The sequence below is a fragment of the Diorhabda sublineata genome, chromosome 8 (assembly GCF_026230105.1).
Source record: "Diorhabda sublineata isolate icDioSubl1.1 chromosome 8, icDioSubl1.1, whole genome shotgun sequence".
Lineage (NCBI taxonomy): Eukaryota > Metazoa > Arthropoda > Insecta > Coleoptera > Chrysomelidae > Diorhabda > Diorhabda sublineata.
In genome coordinates, this window is record NC_079481.1 from 1,938,092 (window position 1) to 1,963,671 (window position 25,580).

Consider the following 25,580-nt stretch of genomic DNA (forward strand, 5'->3'; position numbering starts at 1 on the left):
GAAATTTTGAGTTTCCAGTCCAAACTTCTTTTGGAGCTGGTTCCTTGAAGACGCTCGATCAATACTGGAAAGAACAATGCGATTTCCAGAGAGTTTGGATAGCTTAGAGCTTAGAAGATGCTTCCACGAATTGTCCAGCATAATCCCAGCCAGAGCAGTTTTTACAAGACTTGATTAATGAGTACAGAGTCTGCAAAAGCCCAGTACTTTCTTTGAAGCAGTGCAAACCTTGTGGAATCAGCTATGAACACTGCAACAAGATCAATATCCACAAGCACCTCCACGTGACATCCACCACTCGATCTACTTGAGTCTAGTTGAGTTACCAGTGAACCTACAGGTTTGGTTAGCAACCAATTGCCCTGTCGGTGGTTTCTCATTCAAATACGAAAAGTTTTTACTCGTCGCAAACTGTTTAGTAGCTTGAGTTTCTTTTGAATCGATCTCACTTACGATATGAACAATCCTTGCGTTGTTAACTCATTTTCTCAATTTTTTTTATGATAAAAATTAATAACGAACCAGTTTTCTGTACCTTTGAGCGAATATAATGCAGGAAGGCGGACTATAATTTGTGGCAACTGTTTCATTATCTACGGCGCATTATAATTTCATCTGCTCGGTATCTAACTGTAAAAAAATTCTTTCCGAATGGTTTATAACAATTCTAATAGCCTATGAGATACGTTTAAGTCAGAATTTGTTTAAAATACCAGTATCTCACTTTCAATTTATTCATTCACATAAATCCACGGCCCGAGGGCCAATTAAAATAAAAGAGACGGAGGAACATAGATAAAAGTTAACAATTCAAGTTTTTTATACAGTATTTCTTGGTAATTTCCCTGGCAAGACATCTCTCTCCCAAAACACGACGATTTTTGCCCCGTTTTTCATCCCCCGTTGCCCGGAGAGCTTGGAAACCCCAAAAGTCCACCAGGAAACTGCCGCAGTCATTCTGGAAAAACCACAAACTCGGTACAATACCAATTGATATCCTGGTAACTACAATAATGAATGATGATGATGAAAAAATCCCCCGTTCTTGAATCCTGGAGGATCGTCACCGTCTCCGAAACAACCTACCACCACGTCCTCACCAAGGACATCGATTTGCACGTGCTTTCGCATTACTACCAAGCCTCTAATTCTGCATACGTGGCTCTCCAACCAGCCATTGTCCGAAGAGTTTGGAAACCCCAAAAGTCCACCAGGAAACTGCCGCAGTCATTCTGGAAAAACCACAAATTCGGTACAATACCAATTGATATCCTGGTAACTACAATAATGAATGATGATGATGAAAAAATCCCCCGTTCTTGAATCCTGGAGAATCGTCACCGTCTCCGAAACAACCTACCACCACGTCCTCACCAAGGACATCGATTTGCACGTGCTTTCGCATTACTACCAAGCCTCTAATTCTGCATACGTGGCTCTCCAACCAGCCATTGTCCGAAGAGCTTGGAAACCCCAAAAGTCCACCAGGAAACTGCCGCAGTCATTCTGGAAAAACCACAAACTCGGTACAATACCAATTGATATCCTGGTAACTACAATAATGAATGATGATGATGAAAAAATCCCCCGTTCTTGAATCCTGGAGGATCGTCACCGTCTCCGAAACAACCTACCACCACGTCCTCACCAAGGACATCGATTTGCACGTGCTTTCGCATTACTACCAAGCCTCTAATTCTGCATACGTGGCTCTCCAACCAGCCATTGTCCGAAGAGTTTGGAAACCCCAAAAGTCCACCAGGAAACTGCCGCAGTCATTCTGGAAAAACCACAAATTCGGTACAATACCAATTGATATCCTGGTAACTACAATAATGAATGATGATGATGAAAAAATCCCCCGTTCTTGAATCCTGGAGAATCGTCACCGTCTCCGAAACAACCTACCACCACGTCCTCACCAAGGACATCGATTTGCACGTGCTTTCGCATTACTACCAAGCCTCTAATTCTGCATACGTGGCTCTCCAACCAGCCATTGTCCGAAGCGTTTGGAAACCCCAAAAGTCCACCAGGAAACTGCCGCAGTCATTCTGGAAAAACCACAAACTCGGTACAATACCAATTGATATCCTGGTAACTACAATAATGAATGATGATGATGAAAAAATCCCCCGTTCTTGAATCCTGGAGGATCGTCACCGTCTCCGAAACAACCTACCACCACGTCCTCACCAAGGACATCGATTTGCACGTGCTTTCGCATTACTACCAAGCCTCTAATTCTGCATACGTGGCTCTCCAACCAGCCATTGTCCGAAGAGTTTGGAAACCCCAAAAGTCCACCAGGAAACTGCCGCAGTCATTCTGGAAAAACCACAAATTCGGTACAATACCAATTGATATCCTGGTAACTACAATAATGAATGATGATGATGAAAAAATCCCCCGTTCTTGAATCCTGGAGAATCGTCACCGTTTCCGAAACAACCTACCACCACGTCCTCACCAAGGACATCGATTTGCACGTGCTTTCGCATTACTACCAAGCCTCTAATTCTGCATACGTGGCTCTCCAACCAGCCATTGTCCGAAGCGTTTGGAAACCCCAAAAGTCCACCAGGAAACTGCCGCAGTCATTCTGGAAAAACCACAAATTCGGTACAATACCAATTGATATCCTGGTAACTACAATAATGAATGATGATGATGAAAAAATCCCCCGTTCTTGAATCCTGGAGGATCGTCACCGTTTCCGAAACAACCTACCACCACGTCCTCACCAAGGACATCGATTTGCACGTGCTTTCGCATTACTACCAAGCCTCTAATTCTGCATACGTGGCTCTCCAACCAGCCATTGTCCGAAGAGTTTGGAAACCCCAAAAGTCCACCAGGAAACTGCCGCGGTCATTCTGGAAAAACCACAAACTCGGTACAATACCAATTGATATCCTGGTAACTACAATAATGAATGATGATGATGAAAAAATCCCCCGTTCTTGAATCCTGGAGGATCGTCACCGTCTCCGAAACAACCTACCACCACGTCCTCACCAAGGACATCGATTTGCACGTGCTTTCGCATTACTACCAAGCCTCTAATTCTGCATACGTGGCTCTCCAACCAGCCATTGTCCGAAGCGTTTGGAAACCCCAAAAGTCCACCAGGAAACTGCCGCAGTCATTCTGGAAAAACCACAAATTCGGTACAATACCAATTGATATCCTGGTAACTACAATAATGAATGATGATGATGAAAAAATCCCCCGTTCTTGAATCCTGGAGAATCGTCACCGTCTCCGAAACAACCTACCACCACGTCCTCACCAAGGACATCGATTTGCACGTGCTTTCGCATTACTACCAAGCCTCTAATTCTGCATTCGTGGCTCTCCAACCAGCCATTGTCCGAAGAGCTTGGAAATCCCAAAAGTCCACCAGGAAACTGCCACAGTCATCGTGGAAAAACCACAAACTGGTCCTGGCAACTACAATCATGGAAGCCATCCCCATGTCTCGCGTGGTGGTAGCCTAGCGGCGTGGGTAACAGCATCCATATCTCTTTTAGCCAAAGACCAAGTTCCTTCCACTGAAGTACAACTCCTGAGCTTGGAAATAGTGCAGTCTTGAAGCTCGAGGAATTCGTAGCGCGTCTTTGAGCGACGAAGAGATGTTGGAGAGTTCGGACAGTGATTGAGTTCGTCATCCACCGATTTTGGAGTCACCGCGGGGTTTGGAAGTAGAGGTGATGATTCACCTTTTGGTCAGGTGTGGTAGAGGCACCAAGCAGACGTGTTTTCGAGTTGAAGCTGCTACGAGAAGACAGATGATTGAAGATAACGTTGATGGACGGTCTTCGAGCGACGAAGAGGCAATATATTGTGGAATAGAGATACTACGAGCTTCCTGGGTTGGATTAAATGTTATCAATCGCATAATAAGAACGAATCCGCTACGCTTGTCCGTTTATTTTTTTTTTTTTTTTGCTTCATTGTATTCTTAACTAGCGTACTTATTTAGCTGGGTCGTTAAAATTTAACGCCGCTTTTTCTTCTTAATTTTTATCTTACATCGGTCGTCACTTGGGTGTTGTTGTTGTTGTTGTTGTTGTTGTTGGTAGTCGTTGAACGCGAGATAAAAAAGCGGCAGTTATAATATGATGTAACGAACAAGTTCAAATATTTAATGAAGCAGTTACACGTTTTATCAGATCTTAACTTGGGAGCTTGTTGGCAACAATTAATTACTCGAGAGATGATGGACATTTTTTTTTCTTTTCGGTGTACTAAAAATATTGTCGAGTCACTTAAGGTATTCCCAGAGGCGGTGTTACTTAACGAGTCTACCAGAATTTCCTTTTGCATTGCGTTAATAATGAATAAAATTTAACGTCGCGCTGTATTTTCAACATCTAACCACCGATTTTCCATAATTTGAATGATAACTCTCATAGATCTTATTACTAAGTCGTCTACTGACATACACCGTGAAGCTGATCCTGTTGTTATAGTTCGGATACTTCTAGAACGTATTTACATCATGTTAAGCTTGTTTTTATCGAGAAAAGTCCTAAAAAACCCATAAAATTCGATTACGACAAATTAAAGATTTAAAATATACTGAAAAGTGCTTATAATGTATATAAACAGCCGTAATAGTCGGTATATAATATGTTGTCTTAGTGAAACACATCGAAATGGTAAATATTTAAATAAATTAGTGCGTTAAGAATCGGATAAGTGCTTAGTAATAAATCTGTCTGAGTCTCTGCCATATACGGATGGTCATGAATGAATTTCCAGATGATTTAAGGGTAAACTCGTTTCTCGAAGGGCAATCTGATATTTGAAGCTCTTCAGATCGATTGCAAATTAGTTCAGCCGCTCAATTAACGCCTAATTAGTTAGTTGTTGCAGATACCGGTCGACCAGAACGCGGCGCGTCGGTAACAGAGCCCGTTTTCATGATTTTCTGGTACATCGTTGAACCATTTAGTAGCGCAGCTTTAGTAATGATGAAAAAAATATTTTATTTGACTGTTCCACGCCGTAAAAATAATCGTCGACGTTTCTGTTCGAATGAAATTGAATGAATTCGTGCTTTATGTAACAAGATTCGGTAAAATTACTTGTTTCATCACGAGTCAATAATCAAATTATCGGTTTGGTAAATAAAAAATCGACTCGGAGATAAAAACCACGGTTATAAACTCCCAATCGTCTCCATTGGTTTCGTTATAATTTGCCTTTTGCGATTTATGATACTGATTTTGTAGCTTTGAACAAATATTTGAAGTGATTTCCCTGCAGCACGATCATTTGACCCAGAAATAAATATTTAATTGAATAATTAAGACCACCATGGTCAAAATCATGTTTTGTACAATTGTCATAAAAGATATTTTTGGTTCTAGTCGAAAATTATAACAAGAGTTATCGAAATATAGTATCTACTAGTTTCGTCGCCAGATATTCCTCATCAGGAGCTTCGTTTATGAAATTTCGATTCTATCCCTTGTCCAAAAGAAAATATTTATGATTTAATATCAAGAATACGAAAAGAATTTTCGAAAATTACTTCAAGAACATCGAGAAGGTCAGTTTCCTTCAAGTTTGTACGTGAAGGACTGAATCGACTTATCTTTCAAACATTTTAGAGTATTTTCCGCGACTGGTACTTGTAGTACGAGGTATAGGTGTCGAAAAGTCCGAACTAGTTTTGCGCAAGTAATTTTGGCGGTTCTTTGAAGACCTAGAAGCACTCCTCTTCATATTCTCTGCAAGATAGATCCAGGAAGCGAATGGTTCTTCAAGAAACTCCTTCTCTCGTCAGCAATTCGTTGTTCCATCAAGTGTTGCAATTCTGGGTACCTCCCAACGAGATCTTTGACTTGCGTCGCCGTAGAAACACCAAGAGCCGGTGGAGGAGAATCTGTAGCTCATTTTTCGAACACTACCTAAATCCTTCTGCCAGGGAACAGAGAAAATGTGACGATTGAAGAAGCGCCTGGGCATTTTAGAGGATTAGAAGCTGTTGCAGTTTTGCAGTTGCAGTTTAAAAAGTATTTGTGAAGCTGTCGTGATTATGCCAGTACATATTGCTCCAAACCTCAACACCCAAGTTTTGCGCAAGTAATTTTGGCGGTTCTTTGAAGACCTAGAAGCACTCCTCTTCATATTCGCTGCAAGATAGATCCAGGAAGCGAATGGTTCTTCAAGAAACTCCTTCTCTCGTCAGCAATTCGTTGTTCCATCAAGTGTTGCAATTCTGGGTACCTCCCAACGAGATCTTTGACTTGCGTCGCCGTAGAAACACCAAGAGCCGGTGGAGGAGAATCTGTAGCTCATTTTTCGAACACTACCTAAATCCTTCTGCCAGGGAACAGAGAAAATGTGACGATTGAAGAAGCGCCTGGGCATTTTAGAGGATTAGAAGCTGTTGCAGTGTTGCAGTTGCAGTTTAAAAAGTATTTGTGAAGCTGTCGTGATTATGCCAGTACATATTGCTCCAAACCTCAACACCCAAGTTTTGCGCAAGTAATTTTGGCGATTCTTCGAAGACCTAGAAGCTCTCCTCTTCATATTCGCTGCAAGATAGATCCATGAAGCGAATGGTTCTTCAAGAAACCCCTTCTCTCGTCAGCAATTCGTTGTTCCATCAAGTGTTGCAATTCTGGGTACCTCCCAACGAGATCATTGACTTGCGTCGACGTAGAAACACCAAGAGCCGGTGGAGGAGAATCTGTAGCTCATTTTTCGAACACTACCTAAATCCTTCTGCCAGGGAACAGAGAAAATGTGACGATTGAAGAATCGCCTGGGCATTTTAGAGGATTAGAAGCTGTTGCAGTGTTGCAGTTGCAGTTTAAAAAGTATTTGTGAAGCTGTCGTGATTATGCCAGTACATATTGCTCCAAACCTCAACACCCAAGTTTTGCGCAAGTAATTTTGGCGGTTCTTTGAAGACCTAGAAGCACTCCTCTTCATATTCGCTGCAAGATAGATCCAGGAAGCGAATGGTTCTTCACGAAACTCCTTCTCTCGTCAGCAATTCGTTGTTCCATCAAGTGTTGCAATTCTGGGTACCTCCCAACGAGATCATTGACTTGCGTTGACGTAGAAACACCAAGAGCCGGTGGAGGAGAATCTGTAGCTCATTTTTCGAACACTACCTAAATCCTTCTGCCAGGGAACAGAGAAAATGTGACGATTGAAGAAGCGCCTGGGCATTTTAGAGGATTAGAAGCTGTTGCAGTGTTGCAGTTGCAGTTTAAAAAGTATTTGTGAAGCTGTCGTGATTATGCCAGTACATATTGCTCCAAACCTCAACACCCAAGTTTTGCGCAAGTAATTTTGGCGGTTCTTTGAAGACCTAGAAGCACTCCTCTTCATATTCGCTGCAAGACAGATCCAGGAAGCGAATGGTTCTTCACGAAACTCCTTCTCTCGTCAGCAATTCGTTGTTCCATCAAGTGTTGCAATTCTGGGTACCTCCCAACGAGATCTTTGACTTGCGTCGCCGTAGAAACACCAAGAGCCGGTGGAGGAGAATCTGTAGCTCATTTTTCGAACACTACCTAAATCCTTCTGCCAGGGAACAGAGAAAATGTGACGATTGAAGAAGCGCCTGGGCATTTTAGAGGATTAGAAGCTGTTGCAGTGTTGCAGTTGCAGTTTAAAAAGTATTTGTGAAGCTGTCGTGATTATGCCAGTACATATTGCTCCAAACCTCAACACCCAAGTTTTGCGCAAGTAATTTTGGCGGTTCTTTGAAGACCTAGAAGCACTCCTCTTCATATTCGCTGCAAGATAGATCCAGGAAGCGAATGGTTCTTCACGAAACTCCTTCTCTCGTCAGCAATTCGTTGTTCCATCAAGTGTTGCAATTCTGGGTACCTCCCAACGAGATCTTTGACTTGCGTCGCCGTAGAAACACCAAGAGCCGGTGGAGGAGAATCTGTAGCTCATTTTTCGGACACTACCTAAATCCTTCTGCCAGGGAACAGAGAAAATGTGACGATTGAAGAAGCGCCTGGGCATTTTAGAGGATTAGAAGCTGTTGCAGTGTTGCAGTTGCAGTTTAAAAAGTATTTGTGAAGCTGTCGTGATTATGCCAGTACATATTGCTCCAAACCTCAACACCCAAGTTTTGCGCAAGTAATTTTGGCGGTTCTTTGAAGACCTAGAAGCACTCCTCTTCATATTCGCTGCAAGATAGATCCAGGAAGCGAATGGTTCTTCACGAAACTCCTTCTCTCGTCAGCAATTCGTTGTTCCATCAAGTGTTGCAATTCTGGGTACCTCCCAACGAGATCATTGACTTGCGTTGACGTAGAAACACCAAGAGCCGGTGGAGGAGAATCTGTAGCTCATTTTTCGAACACTACCTAAATCCTTCTGCCAGGGAACAGAGAAAATGTGACGATTGAAGAAGCGCCTGGGCATTTTAGAGGATTAGAAGCTGTTGCAGTGTTGCAGTTGCAGTTTAAAAAGTATTTGTGAAGCTGTCGTGATTATGCCAGTACATATTGCTCCAAACCTCAACACCCAAGTTTTGCGCAAGTAATTTTGGCGGTTCTTTGAAGACCTAGAAGCACTCCTCTTCATATTCGCTGCAAGATAGATCCATGAAGCGAATGGTTCTTCAAGAAACCCCTTCTCTCGTCAGCAATTCGTTGTTCCATCAAGTGTTGCAATTCTGGGTACCTCCCAACGAGATCATTGACTTGCGTCGACGTAGAAACACCAAGAGCCGGTGGAGGAGAATCTGTAGCTCATTTTTCGGACACTACCTAAATCCTTCTGCCAGGGAACAGAGAAAATGTGACGATTGAAGAAGCGCCTGGGCATTTTAGAGGATTAGAAGCTGTTGCAGTGTTGCAGTTGCAGTTTAAAAAGTATTTGTGAAGCTGTCGTGATTATGCCAGTACATATTGCTCCAAACCTCAACACCCAAGTTTTGCGCAAGTAATTTTGGCGGTTCTTTGAAGACCTAGAAGCACTCCTCTTCATATTCGCTGCAAGATAGATCCATGAAGCGAATGGTTCTTCAAGAAACCCCTTCTCTCGTCAGCAATTCGTTGTTCCATCAAGTGTTGCAATTCTGGGTACCTCCCAACGAGATCATTGACTTGCGTCGACGTAGAAACACCAAGAGCCGGTGGAGGAGAATCTGTAGCTCATTTTTCGGACACTACCTAAATCCTTCTGCCAGGGAACAGAGAAAATGTGACGATTGAAGAAGCGCCTGGGCATTTTAGAGGATTAGAAGCTGTTGCAGTGTTGCAGTTGCAGTTTAAAAAGTATTTGTGAAGCTGTCGTGATTATGCCAGTACATATTGCTCCAAACCTCAACACCCAAGTTTTGCGCAAGTAATTTTGGCGGTTCTTTGAAGACCTAGAAGCACTCCTCTTCATATTCGCTGCAAGATAGATCCAGGAAGCGAATGGTTCTTCACGAAACTCCTTCTCTCGTCAGCAATTCGTTGTTCCATCAAGTGTTGCAATTCTGGGTACCTCCCAACGAGATCATTGACTTGCGTCGACGTAGAAACACCAAGAGCCGGTGGAGGAGAATCTGTAGCTCATTTTTCGAACACTACCTAAATCCTTCTGCCAGGGAACAGAGAAAATGTGACGATTGAAGAAGCGCCTGGGCATTTTAGAGGATTAGAAGCTGTTGCAGTGTTGCAGTTGCAGTTTAAAAAGTATTTGTGAAGCTGTCGTGATTATGCCAGTACATATTGCTCCAAACCTCAACACCCAAGTTTTGCGCAAGTAATTTTGGCGGTTCTTTGAAGACCTAGAAGCACTCCTCTTCATATTCGCTGCAAGATAGATCCAGGAAGCGAATGGTTCTTCACGAAACTCCTTCTCTCGTCAGCAATTCGTTGTTCCATCAAGTGTTGCAATTCTGGGTACCTCCCAACGAGATCATTGACTTGCGTTGACGTAGAAACACCAAGAGCCGGTGGAGGAGAATCTGTAGCTCATTTTTCGAACACTACCTAAATCCTTCTGCCAGGGAACAGAGAAAATGTGACGATTGAAGAAGCGCCTGGGCATTTTAGAGGATTAGAAGCTGTTGCAGTGTTGCAGTTGCAGTTTAAAAAGTATTTGTGAGGCATTCTTAGCTAATTCGACCAAGTGCTCCAAACCTCAACACCCAACAAACGGTAATGATGATATTTTATGTCCAAACTTATCTCAACACCCGGTATGATTCCATACAATTCGCAAAATATCTATTTGAAGTGCGTAATTAGATGTCTGAAGGAACAGATGTCTAACAGAGTTAACTACAAAACCATTTATCAACACGTGAGTTATACAATAAACTTTTTTTTCCATCCAATCCGACTGTACACAATAAAATATTAATTTTCTATATTCGCCATCTGTCTGGACGTTTATTGATTAGTTTAGAAGAGATCGAATCCGTAGTTACTCATAGTTGTATCTAAAACTTTGTTCAATCGACGATTATTATTCATTCGTTTATTCATTCGACTTGAATCTGTCAGTTGTTGTGAGTCTAAAAAGGAAATTTTCACTTTCTCGTAAGGTCGAGACAGGAAAGGCTCGAAGACACGTATCTTTATTAGCTCCTAGGTAATACAAGACAAGTTTAATTTCAACCAAATTTTTATATTAAACGACTCCTATCGTTATCTATCTATCGTGAGCGAAAAAACGAATTGTAAATACACGATTTGATGATGGAAAAAATATTTGCATCAACAATTAGATTGTTTCTTAGTGAGATACAGATATTACTCTTCGGTTTGAGCCACCACCACCAAAAGAACACATTCCGAGGTGTTAAGAAACTGAAAATTTCACTATAGCGTCCCGTCAAGGTCACAATAGGTAGTTTGATACTAATTTCCACTGGAAACATCTGGATATAACATATTTTCATCTCAATAATGATACTAGATCAAAACTAAACCAATGTGAGTTTGCGAGAGGTTAAAAGACGTAGGTTTGAGACCAAAAATCTTGCTAAGACATCTTCCTTATTTGGTGACGACAAGATCCATGTCAAAATAACGAATATACTGAGATAGATCCTGCGAATTCAGACGTTCTCCATGTCTAGTTCCTACCAAGGCAGACAGCAACCCAACAGCCTCTCCTTCTGATTCCATTATCCTTCAAATGGTGAAGTGACACAGTTTTTTCCATGTTTGCTCATCCTTTGCAATCTTTTCGACACGATGCGGTCTCCTTTTTAAGTTGGAGCCTTGGGCGTTTATTCTGGTTAGCAACCTTGTACGTGGACCAATTTCTTGTTCTTGGTTCTGTCCATGATACTCGAAAGCCTCTATTCGATTTTTATCTGCTCTGTTTAAAGGTAAGGATATATCGGAGACGCGACTCAATAACTAAATAGAGCCTAGTGCTGAACCTTGTAGCACTCCACATTCTATTGGCTCGCAAGAAGACATCGTTGGATCAATCTTAACAGGCTGACTTCCGTTGGTGATCCACTGAAACCGTGGTACTTGTTCATGATGATTAATACAATCGAAAGCCTTAGAAAGATCACAAAAAGATGTTGCAGTTGTTAAGGTTAGGTCTTTGTCTGGAACTTCCTAAATCGGTGCTGATATAGTAGTTAATGAATGAGTGTCTTCTTCAAGAGTCACAATTTCTCTCTCTGGTTTTTCCGACCTGTTTTGTAAGGTTGATTCCCGCACCTTGAGCCTTTGGACCCAGTAACTTGTCTTAAGTCAAGTAATTTTATTTTTTGCGCAATTTCTTTTCCGTTTTTTACTTTGGAATTCGTTTTTCGAGTTTGTTCGAATCCGGTTCTGCGTTTATGTATCGAAATGTATTTAATACAAACGACACGAGACGGACAACGTTTTGGCCGCCGATGTCACTCTTCAATAGATGCGCTCTCTTAACTTACGGATCTCACAATCGGCTTGTCTCATTGTTACAGTTGGCAGCTCTGCTTTCCATGCAAGACAACTGCATAAAATCGCAATTATTTTTATATTAAAGTAATTTCTCAACGTCTATCTAAAATACCGAGTAATTCATCCACTTTATCAAGAGATCGACAACAGCGACAAAAACCCATCGGCGTTTTTTTTTTTTAATTTCCATTATAATTTCTACGTATACAGAGTGTTCAAAGACGAAAAATTCGGGAGTAGATAGTTGACGTGAAAACAAAGCTGTAGTATAGGATAAATTTCCTCATATGGCCCCTCGTTTCTAGGTTTTTCTTCTTCTTTAGATGTCCTCTTTTAACTATTACCCCCAGCAGCGTCATTTCTGTCTCTGGTCCTTCTTATTAGCGTCCAAACCGATCCACTCGCAAATATACTTCAACCATGAAGCCTGTCGTCTGCCAGGACCACGTTTTCCTTCGATTTTCTTCTTTTTTGGGTGTCCTCTTCTAACGATTACCCCAGCAGAGTCATTTCTGTCTCTGGTCCTTCTTATTAGCGTCCAAACCGATCCACTCACGAATATACTTCAACCATGAAGCCTGTCGTCTGCCAGGACCACGTTTTCCCTCGATTTTCTTCTTTTTTTGGGTGTCCTCTTCTAACTATTCCCCCAGCAGAGTCATTTCTGTCTCTGGTCCTTCTTATTAGCGTCCAAACCGATCCACTCGCGAATATACTTCAACCATGAAGCCTGTCGTCTGCCAGGACCACATTTTCCTTCGATTTTCTCCTTTTTTGGGTGTCCTCTTCTAACAATTACCCCCAGCAGCGTCATTTCTGTCTCTGGTCCTTCTTATTAGCGTCCAAACCGATCCACTCGCGAATATACTTCAACCATGAAGCCTGTCGTCTGCCAGGACCACGTTTTCCCTCGATTTTCTTCTTTTTTTGGGTGTCCTCTTCTAACTATTCCCCCAGCAGAGTCATTTCTGTCTCTGGTCCTTCTTATTAGCGTCCAAACCGATCCACTCGCGAATATACTTCAACCATGAAGCCTGTCGTCTGCCAGGACCACGTTTTCCTTCGATTTTCTTCTTTTTTGGGTGTCATCTTCTAACGATTACCCCAGCAGCGTCATTTCTGTCTCTGGTCCTTCTTATTAGCGTCCAAACCGATCCACTCGCGAATATACTTCAACCATGAAGCCTGTCGTCTGCCAGGACCACATTTTCCTTCGATTTTCTCCTTTTTTGGGTGTCCTCTTCTAACAATTACCCCCAGCAGCGTCATTTCTGTCTCTGGTCCTTCTTATTAGCGTCCAAACCGATCCACTCGCGAATATACTTCAACCATGAAGCCTGTCGTCTGCCAGGACCACATTTTCCTTCGATTTTCTTCTTTTTTTGGGTGTCCTCTTCTAACTATTCCCCCAGCAGAGTCATTTCTGTCTCTGGTCCTTCTTATTAGCGTCCAAACCGATCCACTCGCGAATATACTTCAACCATGAAGCCTGTCGTCTGCCAGGACCACGTTTTCCTCCGATTTTCTTCTTTTTTGGGTGTCCTCTTCTAACGATTACCCCAGCAGCGTCATTTCTGTCTCTGGTCCTTCTTATTAGCGTCCAAACCGATCCACTCGCGAATATACTTCAACCATGAAGCCTGTCGTCTGCCAGGACCACATTTTCCTTCGATTTTCTCCTTTTTTGGGTGTCCTCTTCTAACAATTACCCCCAGCAGCGTCATTTCTGTCTCTGGTCCTTCTTATTAGCGTCCAAACCGATCCACTCGCAAATATACTTCAACCATGAAGCCTGTCGTCTGCCAGGACCACATTTTCCTTCGATTTTCTTCTTTTTTTGGGTGTCCTCTTCTAACTATTCCCCCAGCAGAGTCATTTCTGTCTCTGGTCCTTCTTATTAGCGTCCAAACCAATCCACTCGCGAATATACTTCAACCATGAAGCCTGTCGTCTGCCAGGACCACGTTTTCCCTCGATTTTCTTCTTTTTTTGGGTGTCCTCTTCTAACAATTACCCCCAGCAGAGTCATTTCTGTCTCTGGTCCTTCTTATTAGCGTCCAAACCGATCCACTCGCGAATATACTTCAACCATGAAGTATGTCATCTGCCAGGACCACGTTTTCCTTCGATTTTCCCTCCGATAAGAAGTTGCAAAAGTTTGTCTTTGTCCCTATGAATTCTCAATTTAATTCTTTAATCACAAGACCTCCAGTACGTAGATCATTTTCTAATGAAGTCCAAAACAGAGCAATCTACCAATTAAAATGTAGAGGTGGCGGTTTCAAGGTTCTTACTTTAGAGTTTACCAGAATTTACTGGTTAAAACACATTTGATTTTATTGGAATCTCCTTCAAGAGCAATACAATCTTTCCAATGCACTTCTAACTTCTAAATGCCGCGCCTGTTGAAAGATTTATCTTTCGCCTCAAAATAGACTCCAGTTTCAACTATTTATTCTAACTTTTGAGCTGAATTTCTCATCAGCGAACATTGTTTGAGTTTGGCGAATAGCCACTAGGATAGTCACTAGGACCAGATCTGGACCAGACATTGGATGAGGAGTCAATTTGAAGTTGCCTTGTGAATCGATTCATTGTCTTGGTGAAAACATGGTTTTTCCTTCGACATATCAGGACGTTTTTCGCAGTCAAACTATCCAACAACTCTATATCTGCCTCTTCAATTGAACTGGGGACTAGATCTTGACTATACGATGGATGATGAAGCAATTTGAAGTGTAATTCCTCCAATTCAATCACCGTTACTATCGGTGCATTGTCTTGGTGAAAAAATGGTTTTTCCTTCGACATATTAGTCGGTTTTTCCTTGATTTTAGCATTCAAACCATCCAAAAACTCTATGTAATATTCGCTATTGATGGTTTCTCCCAATATACCATGCGCATCCCAAAATACTGAAGCCATAACCTTCCCAGCTAATTGTTGTGTCTTTGGACGCTTCGAACCCGGTTCATCGGCTGCAGTCCGCTCAGATGATGTCCAAACACCGCTCTAAATCATCGACTGTGAGTAAAAGCTTTCTCATGGTCAAATGTTGAAGCACTGCGTCTTCTAAACTCTTTACAACCTCATCCATCTGACGCCATTTGAATTTACGATTAGATATAACCAATTCGTGGACTTTATTGATGTTTTCATCAATTCATGTCATGTTCTTGTTTCAGATCGGCCAATTACAACAACGTTTCCGGAATATGCGAACTATCGAAAATGGACCGTATGACGGTAGCTGGTAGTACTGCGTTCCAACCATCGGACGATTACGAATACATGGAGAACAATTGCATAGACGAACCCACCAAATTATGCGAATTCAAAAAATTATCCGGTCGCATTTTGAAAACCGTTGATTCCGTTTACCAAGACGTCGGATCGGCGGACGAATGCAGGGAATTGTGTTTGAACAGTCCCTACAGATGTCATTCGTACGATTACGGCGATACCGGCGAAATGGTATGCAGATTGAGCCATCATTCCAGAGCAACTCTATCCGATATCCAGGTAACGAACTCCGGAAATATAAATCAAATTGTAATTTTGCGTAGACGACTCCAGCTAGAAATCACCAAGTATAAACCTGTCGAAGCATTTTGAATTGATTTTAATGCTTGCTAGGTATTCCACAAATGAAATTCCAAAGGTTTTTATCATCTTTTATCATTTTTGATCCAATCAGTAAGTTGTTAACATCAGAATATATTTTAGAGGATTTATCACAGTACCTGTAGCTTCGTCGTAAACCAAACCGCACATAATTGTACTCGTCCTCGTTACAACTCAATTTTTTTTATAATCGCAGTCTGTGTAGCCTCTTCCAGTGATCATTTTCTTACGGTAAAAGCTTCTATCATCAAAACCAAGTCCAACCTGGTGGTTATGGTGTTGATATTGGTAAAATTGAAGATTTGGTCAGTTTTGCAGCCTACAAAATACAATAGTTGCTCAGTTTCCTGTGTATATTCAATCTTGGTACTGTCTTCAATCAGATTATCCCTTAAATAACCTAACTGAGAAGTCATGACCTCTCCCAGTATCCTAATAATCAAAGAAGACTGAAAAAGTAAGCAGTAGCCATTGTTTCCGATCGGATCGGAGCGCTTATCCAACAACCAATGATTTAAACCAAATTTCTTTTATAGGAACCTTACTTAGAAGTACCGGAAGCAGCTACATACGAATTAAGCTCCTGCTACAACGTCAGCATCGATTGCAGATCCGGAGACATGATAGCGCGTATCCAAACCAGTAAACTCTTCGACGGTAAAATCTACGCTAAGGGCAGCCCGAATTCGTGCGTCAGAGACGTTAACAACAGTCTGGAATTCGAACTCAACATGCCCTACGACAATTTAGAATGTAACGTTAGGAAAAACGGTTTGGGAAGATACATCAACGACGTCGTCATTCAACATCACGATAAAATCGTAACCAGTAGCGATTTGGGATTGGCAGTTACCTGCCAATATGATTTGACCAATAAAAGCGTTACCAACGAAGTGGATTTGGGAGTCGTCGGTGATATTACTCCGGGTAAGTTTTTACAGTCTACACCCCGACGATTTAGTCGACGTCCTACTGGACGAGAAGTACCCCTTAAACTCTTTCTTCGAAGTTTTTTTCAATTTTCCCTCACAGTACTGATTCGCTATCGATCTCGTGTTCATATTGAACTTTAGAATCAATTAGAGCTGCTATTACAAGCAACCAGATTCCAAGGAGCTGCGGTTGTAGTTCAAAAAGGACTTGGATTCCCTAAAACTACTTTTCCCGATGGCTATTACCCACCATGGGGTTCGAAGCTTTGTTCTCCAGCAGATACCAAAGCAATCTTTGTTAAATTCTTTCCATCAGCTTCGGGTCCAAGGAAGTTTGATAATCGTCGGTCGCTGGTGGTACCTGGGTTCGTTTTCTACTGATTCTATTGTAACCAAAGTACCTGTTTTCAATTTTCCCTCGCAGTACTGATTCGCTATCGATCTCGTGTTCATATTGAACTTTAGAATCAATTAGAGCTGCTATTACAAGCAACCAGATTCCAAGGAGCTGCGGTTGTAGTCCAAACAGGACTTGGATTCCCTAAAACTACTTTTCCCGATGGCTATTACCCACCATGGGGTTCGAAGCTTTGTTCTCCAGCAGATACCAAAGCAATCTTTGTTAAATTCTTTCCATCAGCTTCGGGTCCAAGGAAGTTTGATAATCGTCGGTCGCTGGTGGTACCTGGGTTCGTTTTCTACTGATTCTATTGTAACCAAAGTACCAGCGAAGATGGAAATCGTGCAGTTGATTGTCCAAAGTGGACGTTAAGAAGATACCTGGCGTTGATCTGTTTAGTAATCGAGGTGATGAAACATCCACGATACAATACTGATTCAACACTTGGCGTCGTACAATGTTTGATAACTTGGAAATATTGTTTCGGCCTGTGAAATTCAAACAAAATCGGATAGAACAAGATGTAGACAACACTTTTAAATGATGCTACGTTTCGAATCAATAGATCAACGTTGGATCGATCGATCTATAGTTTAATCGGAGAAAGAAACGTGGAAAATGACGAGGAATAGGAAAACTATGGAAATATACGTCGATAAGGCCGCTCCAGGAATTCTACAACGCACTGTATAATAAAACCATTTTAATAGCAAGTTCGACATTTCGCAATCACATTGAATTATCGTTTATTACGAGAAATATTTATGATGGTTCACGGTATTTCCGTAGACATAAATATCGTGGGGTTAACTCGACGTTGACAATTCTGGTTTTTCGTTCGGAAAATTTGAACCGTGTTAAAAGCAGGGGAATTTATTTGTAGACGCGTTACGGGTTTGAGACGACGTATACTAAACTATTTTGATTTACTATCCACGTAACCACCCGTCGTGATGTCACAACACGGATACGTCCTGTTCCGCGGTTACTTTAATATCGAATAGAATTGACGTTTAATTTTAGGCCAGGTATTGAAGCATTTCGCCTACGAATTAGTTAATGCGGCGTTTATTGGAAATTTTGACGGAAATCGAAAGATTAGCTTATTTAAAGTGAAAAATGTCGTATAAAGTTTTTTCGACAGATCGATAGTTTTTGAGTTATTCGCAATTGATTTTTCGTCAAAAAAATCGCGTTTTTCAATAGTTTTTTTCGTATAACTCTGTAATTATTCGTTTTATCGAAAAAAGTGTAATGAACAAAAATGATGTTTATAAAAAAACGAAGAAATTAAGTTATATTTCAAGATCTTAATGTTCTACCTAAAGCAAGTTATAGATACTTGAATAGTTTTTGTTTTACGTAATTGAGCGTTTAACCTCAAATAATGGGAAAACGGTTCATTTTTCAACAAAAAGTCACAAAATACTTTTTAAAGAGCTTAAAAAGACCTTTCCAATGGTTACTAATAAAAGTTATTTCGACTGAAATTTCAGTGAGATATGATGTAAAATAGTTAAAACTTAAAAAAAGAAATTGCACTAAAACTAATACAATTTCATTGAATAACAAAATTAAACTTATTCCTTGTAACAAATACTTTTTTTGAATATTATTTACGATATCTAGAAGTTTGGCTGATTAGAAATGCCTAATTTTGAAAAAAATCAGCATTAAATAATACTTTTTTGTCGATTTTTAAAAAAAATTTTTTTGCTCATTTTTTTTCCATAATTATGAAAGATACAAAAACAAATAAATAGCATCAAATTGAAGCATTTTTTATGACGATTATTTTGCTATTTTTATTTTTTTTGTAACATAAAAATAGGCGGAGTTATAACCAAATTAATCTTGTCACTATAGTGCGAGGTTTGCTTATCCGCAGCCAAAATCTGAAGGGTCTCAAACCCTTCTAACATACATAATCTTGTAGCCCTGAAAATTACCTTTAAAATGGTTTTTTGTAGGATGTGATATCTTCAAAATTAACGGAGTTACATAAAAAATAAAAATTTGAAATTTAATTATAGGTTATGAAAAAGTTTCAAATTTTGGCGCCCAAATTTTTTCTGTTGATTCTAAGTTGCCTGTAGGTACATTTGAGAGTACCAAGAGATGATTTACTTATAATCTTGGTAAAAGGGTGGTTTTTAAGGGGTATTAGGGTGTAGAGAATGAAAAATTACTTCGTGTTTGGAAAATACACTCGAATACCGAAAAAATTCAAAATCAAAACATTAACAGTCATTAGAAAATTTTTTTTTTAATTTTTTATCAAAGGGGTGATTCTTAAGGGTTGACAGGGTATAGACAATTAAAAATTACTTCAAGTAGAGACAAAAACTAACGAAAAAGAATGCAAAATCTAAAAGTTGGCAGTCATTACATTTATTTTCATTTAATTCTCTGCAAAGGGGTAGTTTTTGAGGGTTGAATAATGAAAATCAATAACCAATTAAATTTTATTGAAATGATATGAAATTTTCACAGTAAAAATGAATTTGCAATATTTTAAATCGTTAAAATATTTTTTCCCATATTATTTTCATCAGAAGGGTAGTTTTTAAAGATTTTTAAGGGTTGATACTTCGAAATATATAAATTTTCTATTATACAACACGTTAAGATATTTATTCCGCATAAACGAAAAAAAAATGGAATTGAAAAAAAGTAAGAAAAACTATAATTTTGATATTTTTCGATAAGGGTTGATTTTCATCCCTTAAAAACAATTTGCACACCTTGCGATCATGTAGATCTTGATATAGAGGGTAAAATGAGCTCAATTCTAAATTTTCAGGAAAATTGGAGACAGTTCAGAGGTTTGACGCCATTTTGAACTTGAATTACTTCTAGTACCCACATTTTTTTTTTAATAAAAAAAAACTGATAAATCAAGTATTTTCATAATAAATATAAGACTAATACGAAGTTTAAAGATTATAAATCTTTTTTTATTAAATAATTGTAAACTAAGGAAGCCTCCATATGTTCTGTGGTCTATTAAATACACGGGGTTCGTTGTTTTAGACACAATAATATGTCACTTGTCAAGCTTTCTATAATTAGAAGCTGTTCCGACTAAAGAACGATTTCTCTAGCCTCCGAGGTTCCAGCTTTGTTCTGCGCATTCTCAAGCATGCGCAGTATAGAAAAAGTGTCTCGAAAGAAAAAGAAAAATGATATTGTCACAATTTTTCATTCATTATGAACACTATCTTTGTCACACGAACTTTTATTTATAGATGGCGTTAGCTACGCCGTTTGTATTAACACTTGAGTCAACACCACTTGAGTCTCTTATTTTTAAGCAAACATCAGTAACATATCGTAATTTTTTTCAAACTTTCTTCCCTTTTTCGTTCGTAAAATGCAAACCAACTAAATCAATAATCAAACGTTACGACAGGCGCGGGCCAAATCATTTTTACACCACGCTTAGCTGCTTATATAACCTCCATCTCGTCGAAACTTATATTTATCGAGCTATAGTCGTATATGACCTCCCAAAAGGCGGGAAACATAAAATTTTAACCAAGTGCGAAAAGAAAATGAGAAGAAAGAGTCGAGGTGTCCGCGTGTGAATCCCATACAGCGGGAAATAATAAAAAAAAGTTGAAAGCGTTGTTTATCATACAATTTACGGGGTTGTGTATTTCCTATTATGAAGTATTTGTTCAAATTTTTGCGTGTTTTGTTTGCAGCGCTTTCCGAAGAGGTAACCGTCGATTCCCCGAACGTGGCGATGAAAATAACCAACCGAAACGGGGAAGATATCATGCAATCGGCCGAAGTGGGAGATCCTTTGGCGCTAAAATTCGAAATCATGGACAAAAACAGTCCGTACGAAATTTTCGTTAGAGAATTGGTTGCCATGGACGGCGTAGATTCGAGCGAAATTATTTTAATCGACGCCGACGGTTGCCCCACCGATCATTTCATCATGGGACCCATCTACAAGTCCGCATCTACGGGAAAAGTAAGTAAAAACCATACCCCGTCATCTTATCGTCGGGATAAACATATTTATTTCACATTTCCAGATTTTGCTTTCTCATTTCGACGCATTCAAATTCCCTTCGTCGGAAGTGGTACAATTCAGAGCTTTAGTGACTCCTTGCATGCCGACCTGCGAGCCCGTTCAATGCGACGAAGAAGAGCCGAACGGCGAACTACGTTCCGTCATTTCGTACGGTAAACGCCGGAGACGTCGTTCGACAACTTCGGCCCAAGAAGATTTATTATTGGTGCAATCCATACAGATCACGGATAAATTCGGTTTCGATAAAAACGCCAACAAAACGTCCGACAGCGAAGCCGTTTATATTCAAAACGAAGGAGGTTTCTGTATAAACTTGGCTGGACTTATCGTGGCGGCGACCGTTTTCTTATCGACGCAATTAGCCGTCATCGCCGCTTGGACCTTCATCTGGCAACGTAGGAAGCTGGTTAACAAATTAGACGACAATTTATCGGTTAGTGTGAGTTTACCGTCTCATTTTGGTAGCAACCGCACCGATAGTCTTTGCAAGTTGTATGATACCAACGCTTATAATCATTCTCGCAGATTCTAGACCATCGAAATTTGAATATGTCGTTAGATCGATTCCTTTATTACGATTTTCTCAAATTCTAGCCTAAGATCTCGCGCCTTTTTCCTGACCTATGGAATTCGCAGTGAGACCTCTTCAGAAATCTCAGAAAACCCCAGTTCTGCTACTCATATTCAGCGCCTTGAGCTAGCACTTCTCCAAGCTGATGGTACGGCCGTACTTCAGTACCAGGATATCCCTAAATTGGCCTGCAGATAGTCTTGGGATTATAGTCAACAGCTGCAGTGCTAAAGACTTTTCCTCTTTCTCTAGTCGCCGTCTTCTTCATTTAGCTTCCTGACCTCTTCCTCTACGTCGTGGTTAACTGTGTGCCTTCAGGATTATCACTTCATTCCTCTTGTGGTGCCTGATTCTTAACGAATATTGCCATCAAGGTCAAGTATTAAGGTTCTCAAGCCAGGACGTTAGCCTTCTAAGTGTTTTTCCAAATATTTTGGCTGATCTACTGTAGTCTGATCACTTGATACCCGATCCGTCCAGGAAATCTTGAGTATTCGTCTATAAAACCACTCATATCTTTGTCTGGACTGAATTCCATGAAACTGGACAGAGAAAACGTCCGATTTCATTGAATTTCCAATAGAGTTTTGCCTTTTTGACGTTGATATTCTTTGATTTGGCGATTCTAAAGCTTGCGAATTGGTTCCAGTAGAGGTTTCCAATTATTTCTTGGGTCCTTTAGTATTAATTCAGGTATATCCATCATTTTTTCCATATTTTATTACATTTGGTGCTTTTCGTAGTAGAATTCCTTGCATCCACACTCCCTTTGTCGTCCATTTTTGACTTTGTCGCGAATTAGTCCTAGTTTCTTAACGATTTAGTTCAACTTTTCTTTAGGAACACTTTTTAACTGAAGAATTAACTATTTTCAATAACGTATCTCAGTTTAAATCCCACGTGGCGCCTTTCAAAAACAAGTTGAATAATTATGGATTAGTCTGGGGAGAAAATGGTACACAAGCGCCTTCACTATATCGTAATAACATTTTTTATTCGAATTTTCAATGTCTATTGTAATATTTTTTGGCGCGAAAAAATCTGTAGCCGGTTTATATTGAAAATAATTCACCGCGCATTGTTTTTACCGCGAAATCAACTACGCTAATGACATATTCAAAAATACGATAATAAAGTTCCATTAATGATAATGAAAGGATGAAATTCTTTTACCTGTACTTATACTTACAAGACGAAACTATTTTAGTTTTTCAAAAAGGTCGTCACGTGCAATAATAAATCAATAATTTTTCGTTATATTTTTTTTTTAAGTGACGGATCTCTTTGATTAACTTTTTTTCTCAAATTTTATGCATTAACTATTTTATGCTATATTTTAAGCTCAAACAATTTTATAAACGATTAAATTAAGCTATGTTTTAATATATATATAGTGACGTTATCTTTCTTGATCTCTTTGGTATATTGCAAAAATTCGCTTTTTATGGATAATTTGGTTCGGGTATTCTATTTATGTCAGATAACGTCACTAAATTTTCTTTGACTTGTCTAAAATTATAAATTCCTCATTAAAAAGAAGTTATTTCGTTCGGAATAGTAATTTTAGTCAAATCATATGATATCTTTTGCCCGTATTTTACGAAATAATCATAGGATGTATTCATATTTGATATTTAAATCATCGATCACCTAATTGCCCTCATTTCCCCTAATTTTTCTAATGAATATTGGTTTCAATGAAAATTTACTCCTATTACCCCCAAATATTATTTTCAAATATCATATTTTCCGCTCAGTTCTATAAAATATTCTAAAATGATATTCAAATTAATTCTGATTGTCTTGATCACTTCAATTTATGCAAGTTAACCAAAAAATACGTTTTTACATTTCGACAATAAATGAAATTTCTAAATATAAAATGAACTTTAATTTTTATTGAAAGTTAAGTTTCGAAATTTGCCCCTATTTCCCCTAAACATCTTCAATTGAATGGTTAACTAGTTCATTTAACTTACACTTTATATTCTACCTTTTTATAAGAATGATAAAGTTGACAGCCGCCATAGATAAACGTTCATATATACGAGACATATCATCAACGGAAAACAAAATTATGTTAATTGAAAACAATGCTAAAAAATGCCTAATGACAAGTGACGTTTCCAATAAGTATATATAAACAAACTTTCAAATGTTTCGTTAATTATTGAAATTTTTGTTTAATAACAAGGCAAGTTCATTTAAAAACGCGAAATTTATTGTTTCGTAGTGTTGAAAATAATTTAATACGTTGGGCAAACGAGGGCAATAATTTTATAAAATACGGGCAACAAAAAGTTTTATATAATGGTGCTAGACATTGTTAAGGATTTAAGGACGATCCAGCGCGTATGTGACAATTATATTAATAAATATGTGAGAAAATGTTGGTTGAGTGTGTATTTAAATGCTTGTCCTGGAATCCTAGTGTCAGTTGGTAATTTTGCTTTCAAATAATTATATTCAGGTTATTTTAATATATAATAAATATCCTGAACTTTTGCGTGATTGCCAACACTGAAGCATCTACGCTTGTCTCTAAAATACCATTTTATTAGACAATCTAGTATGATATTGCAATATTTTTGTAGGTTATTTAACGCTAAACGCTATTAAAAATATAAGTTCAAGTGGCCAGAAATACTCGTTTTATTTATTACCCAACAGGAATATCATTTTTTAGACACGTGTTACAAAAATTTTTAAAAAACCGGTAAATAAACCGAATTTAGTAAGTTTTACATTCTGTTAACGGTGATAATTCAAAAAAAAAAGTAATAAAGACGACACGTTGAAAAGCACCACACAATACTAAAGATTCTAACTCTGATCTTTATAGTTTTATAGCTAGTTATTTTGAAATATAAACAACTGGAGTCGAAAGTGTTAAAAAGTTTATATATTTTACATAGCAACAACTCTGTTGCCAATTCGTAAAGAATAATTTCAAATATGATAAATGCATTAACGTATAATAATCGTGAAATTAATCAAGATTAGACAAAACTCGAAATAATTGTAAGATCTTTTGATTTATAATTCATAGCAGAAATATGCTTGATATCAAAAGTTAATAATAAGATATATGTTGAAGTAAATACCGTAATTTGATACGTTCGAGCTAAAACTATTATATTTGTACATATATATACCATGAATTAAAAATCTAACCATACAGTTTACAGTTGCTGATGGTATATCATTTTCGAAACTATTTGAAATTTCCATTAGTAAAAATATGAATATATTTGAAAAGTAAGTACAATTCTTAATCAAGGGGACACGTACAAAACAACTGCTCAATAAAATCAAATGCAATCCATAGAGACGTGTTGATAATTAAACTTACCTCTGCATTATAATATAAACTGTTTTTTATCGTATTTGTAGTCACACAGAAAACACCGACGAATTGACGTCATTTTTCACATATATCACTTATGAAACACAATCAAAAACACGAAATTAAACGTACAACTAAACATAACCTTTTCAGTTTTTAAAAACACAAAGCATTGTTGCCACTTACCCGATACAAGGTATAAATTTGATGATGAAAATATGTTTCAATGAAATGTTATAGAATAGAAAATTTCATTTAAACAACATATTAATTAGAACTATCAATAATATACCAGAAATAAATTTGTTATATTTCTGATTAAAATTCTCATGAATTGGGATATTTTTTATAATTTGGCAACGACGTTTTATTTAAATAAAAGTTTATAAATAAGTGAATATCTGCTCGCGCAAGCGTATCACTCTACTAGGTTTTTGGGAGTATTTATAATTCGTTAAATAAACATTGTATTAAGAACCATAAAAGAAAAAGATTTTTACCACTTTTTATATATACTTCTTTTTTACAATTGAAAAGTTTTCGACTGCTAAGGGCTTTTTTAAATATAATTTATTGTAGAAATGTATCAATTGACATAAGTTTTTTTACGTGGCTAAAAAGCCGAAGAGCGTGTATTTAACTGTTTCTATGAAAGTTATCAACCATTTCATAACGAGTTTTGTTTACGTAACTGAAAATTTCTGATTTAACCTTAAAATATATGAAATTTCTTCTTTTTTAATTTTGTTTTTTAGAAAAAAACCGCATAAA

At 38.6% G+C, this 25,580-nt stretch overlaps 1 protein-coding gene across 1 annotated transcript in view; it reads left to right on the forward strand.

Annotated features, from left to right (window-relative positions):
* LOC130447816 (uncharacterized) overlaps window positions 1-21,424 on the forward strand; it is a 66,443-nt gene extending 45,019 nt beyond the window's left edge. Inside the window, exons 3-6 of the mRNA XM_056784847.1 lie at window positions 15,077-15,413; window positions 16,052-16,442; window positions 20,555-20,829; window positions 20,894-21,424. Coding sequence (XP_056640825.1) covers window positions 15,077-15,413; window positions 16,052-16,442; window positions 20,555-20,829; window positions 20,894-21,424 — 1,534 coding nt within the window. The remainder of the gene's footprint in view (window positions 1-15,076; window positions 15,414-16,051; window positions 16,443-20,554; window positions 20,830-20,893) is intronic.
* The last annotated feature ends 4,156 nt before the right edge of the window (window positions 21,425-25,580 follow it).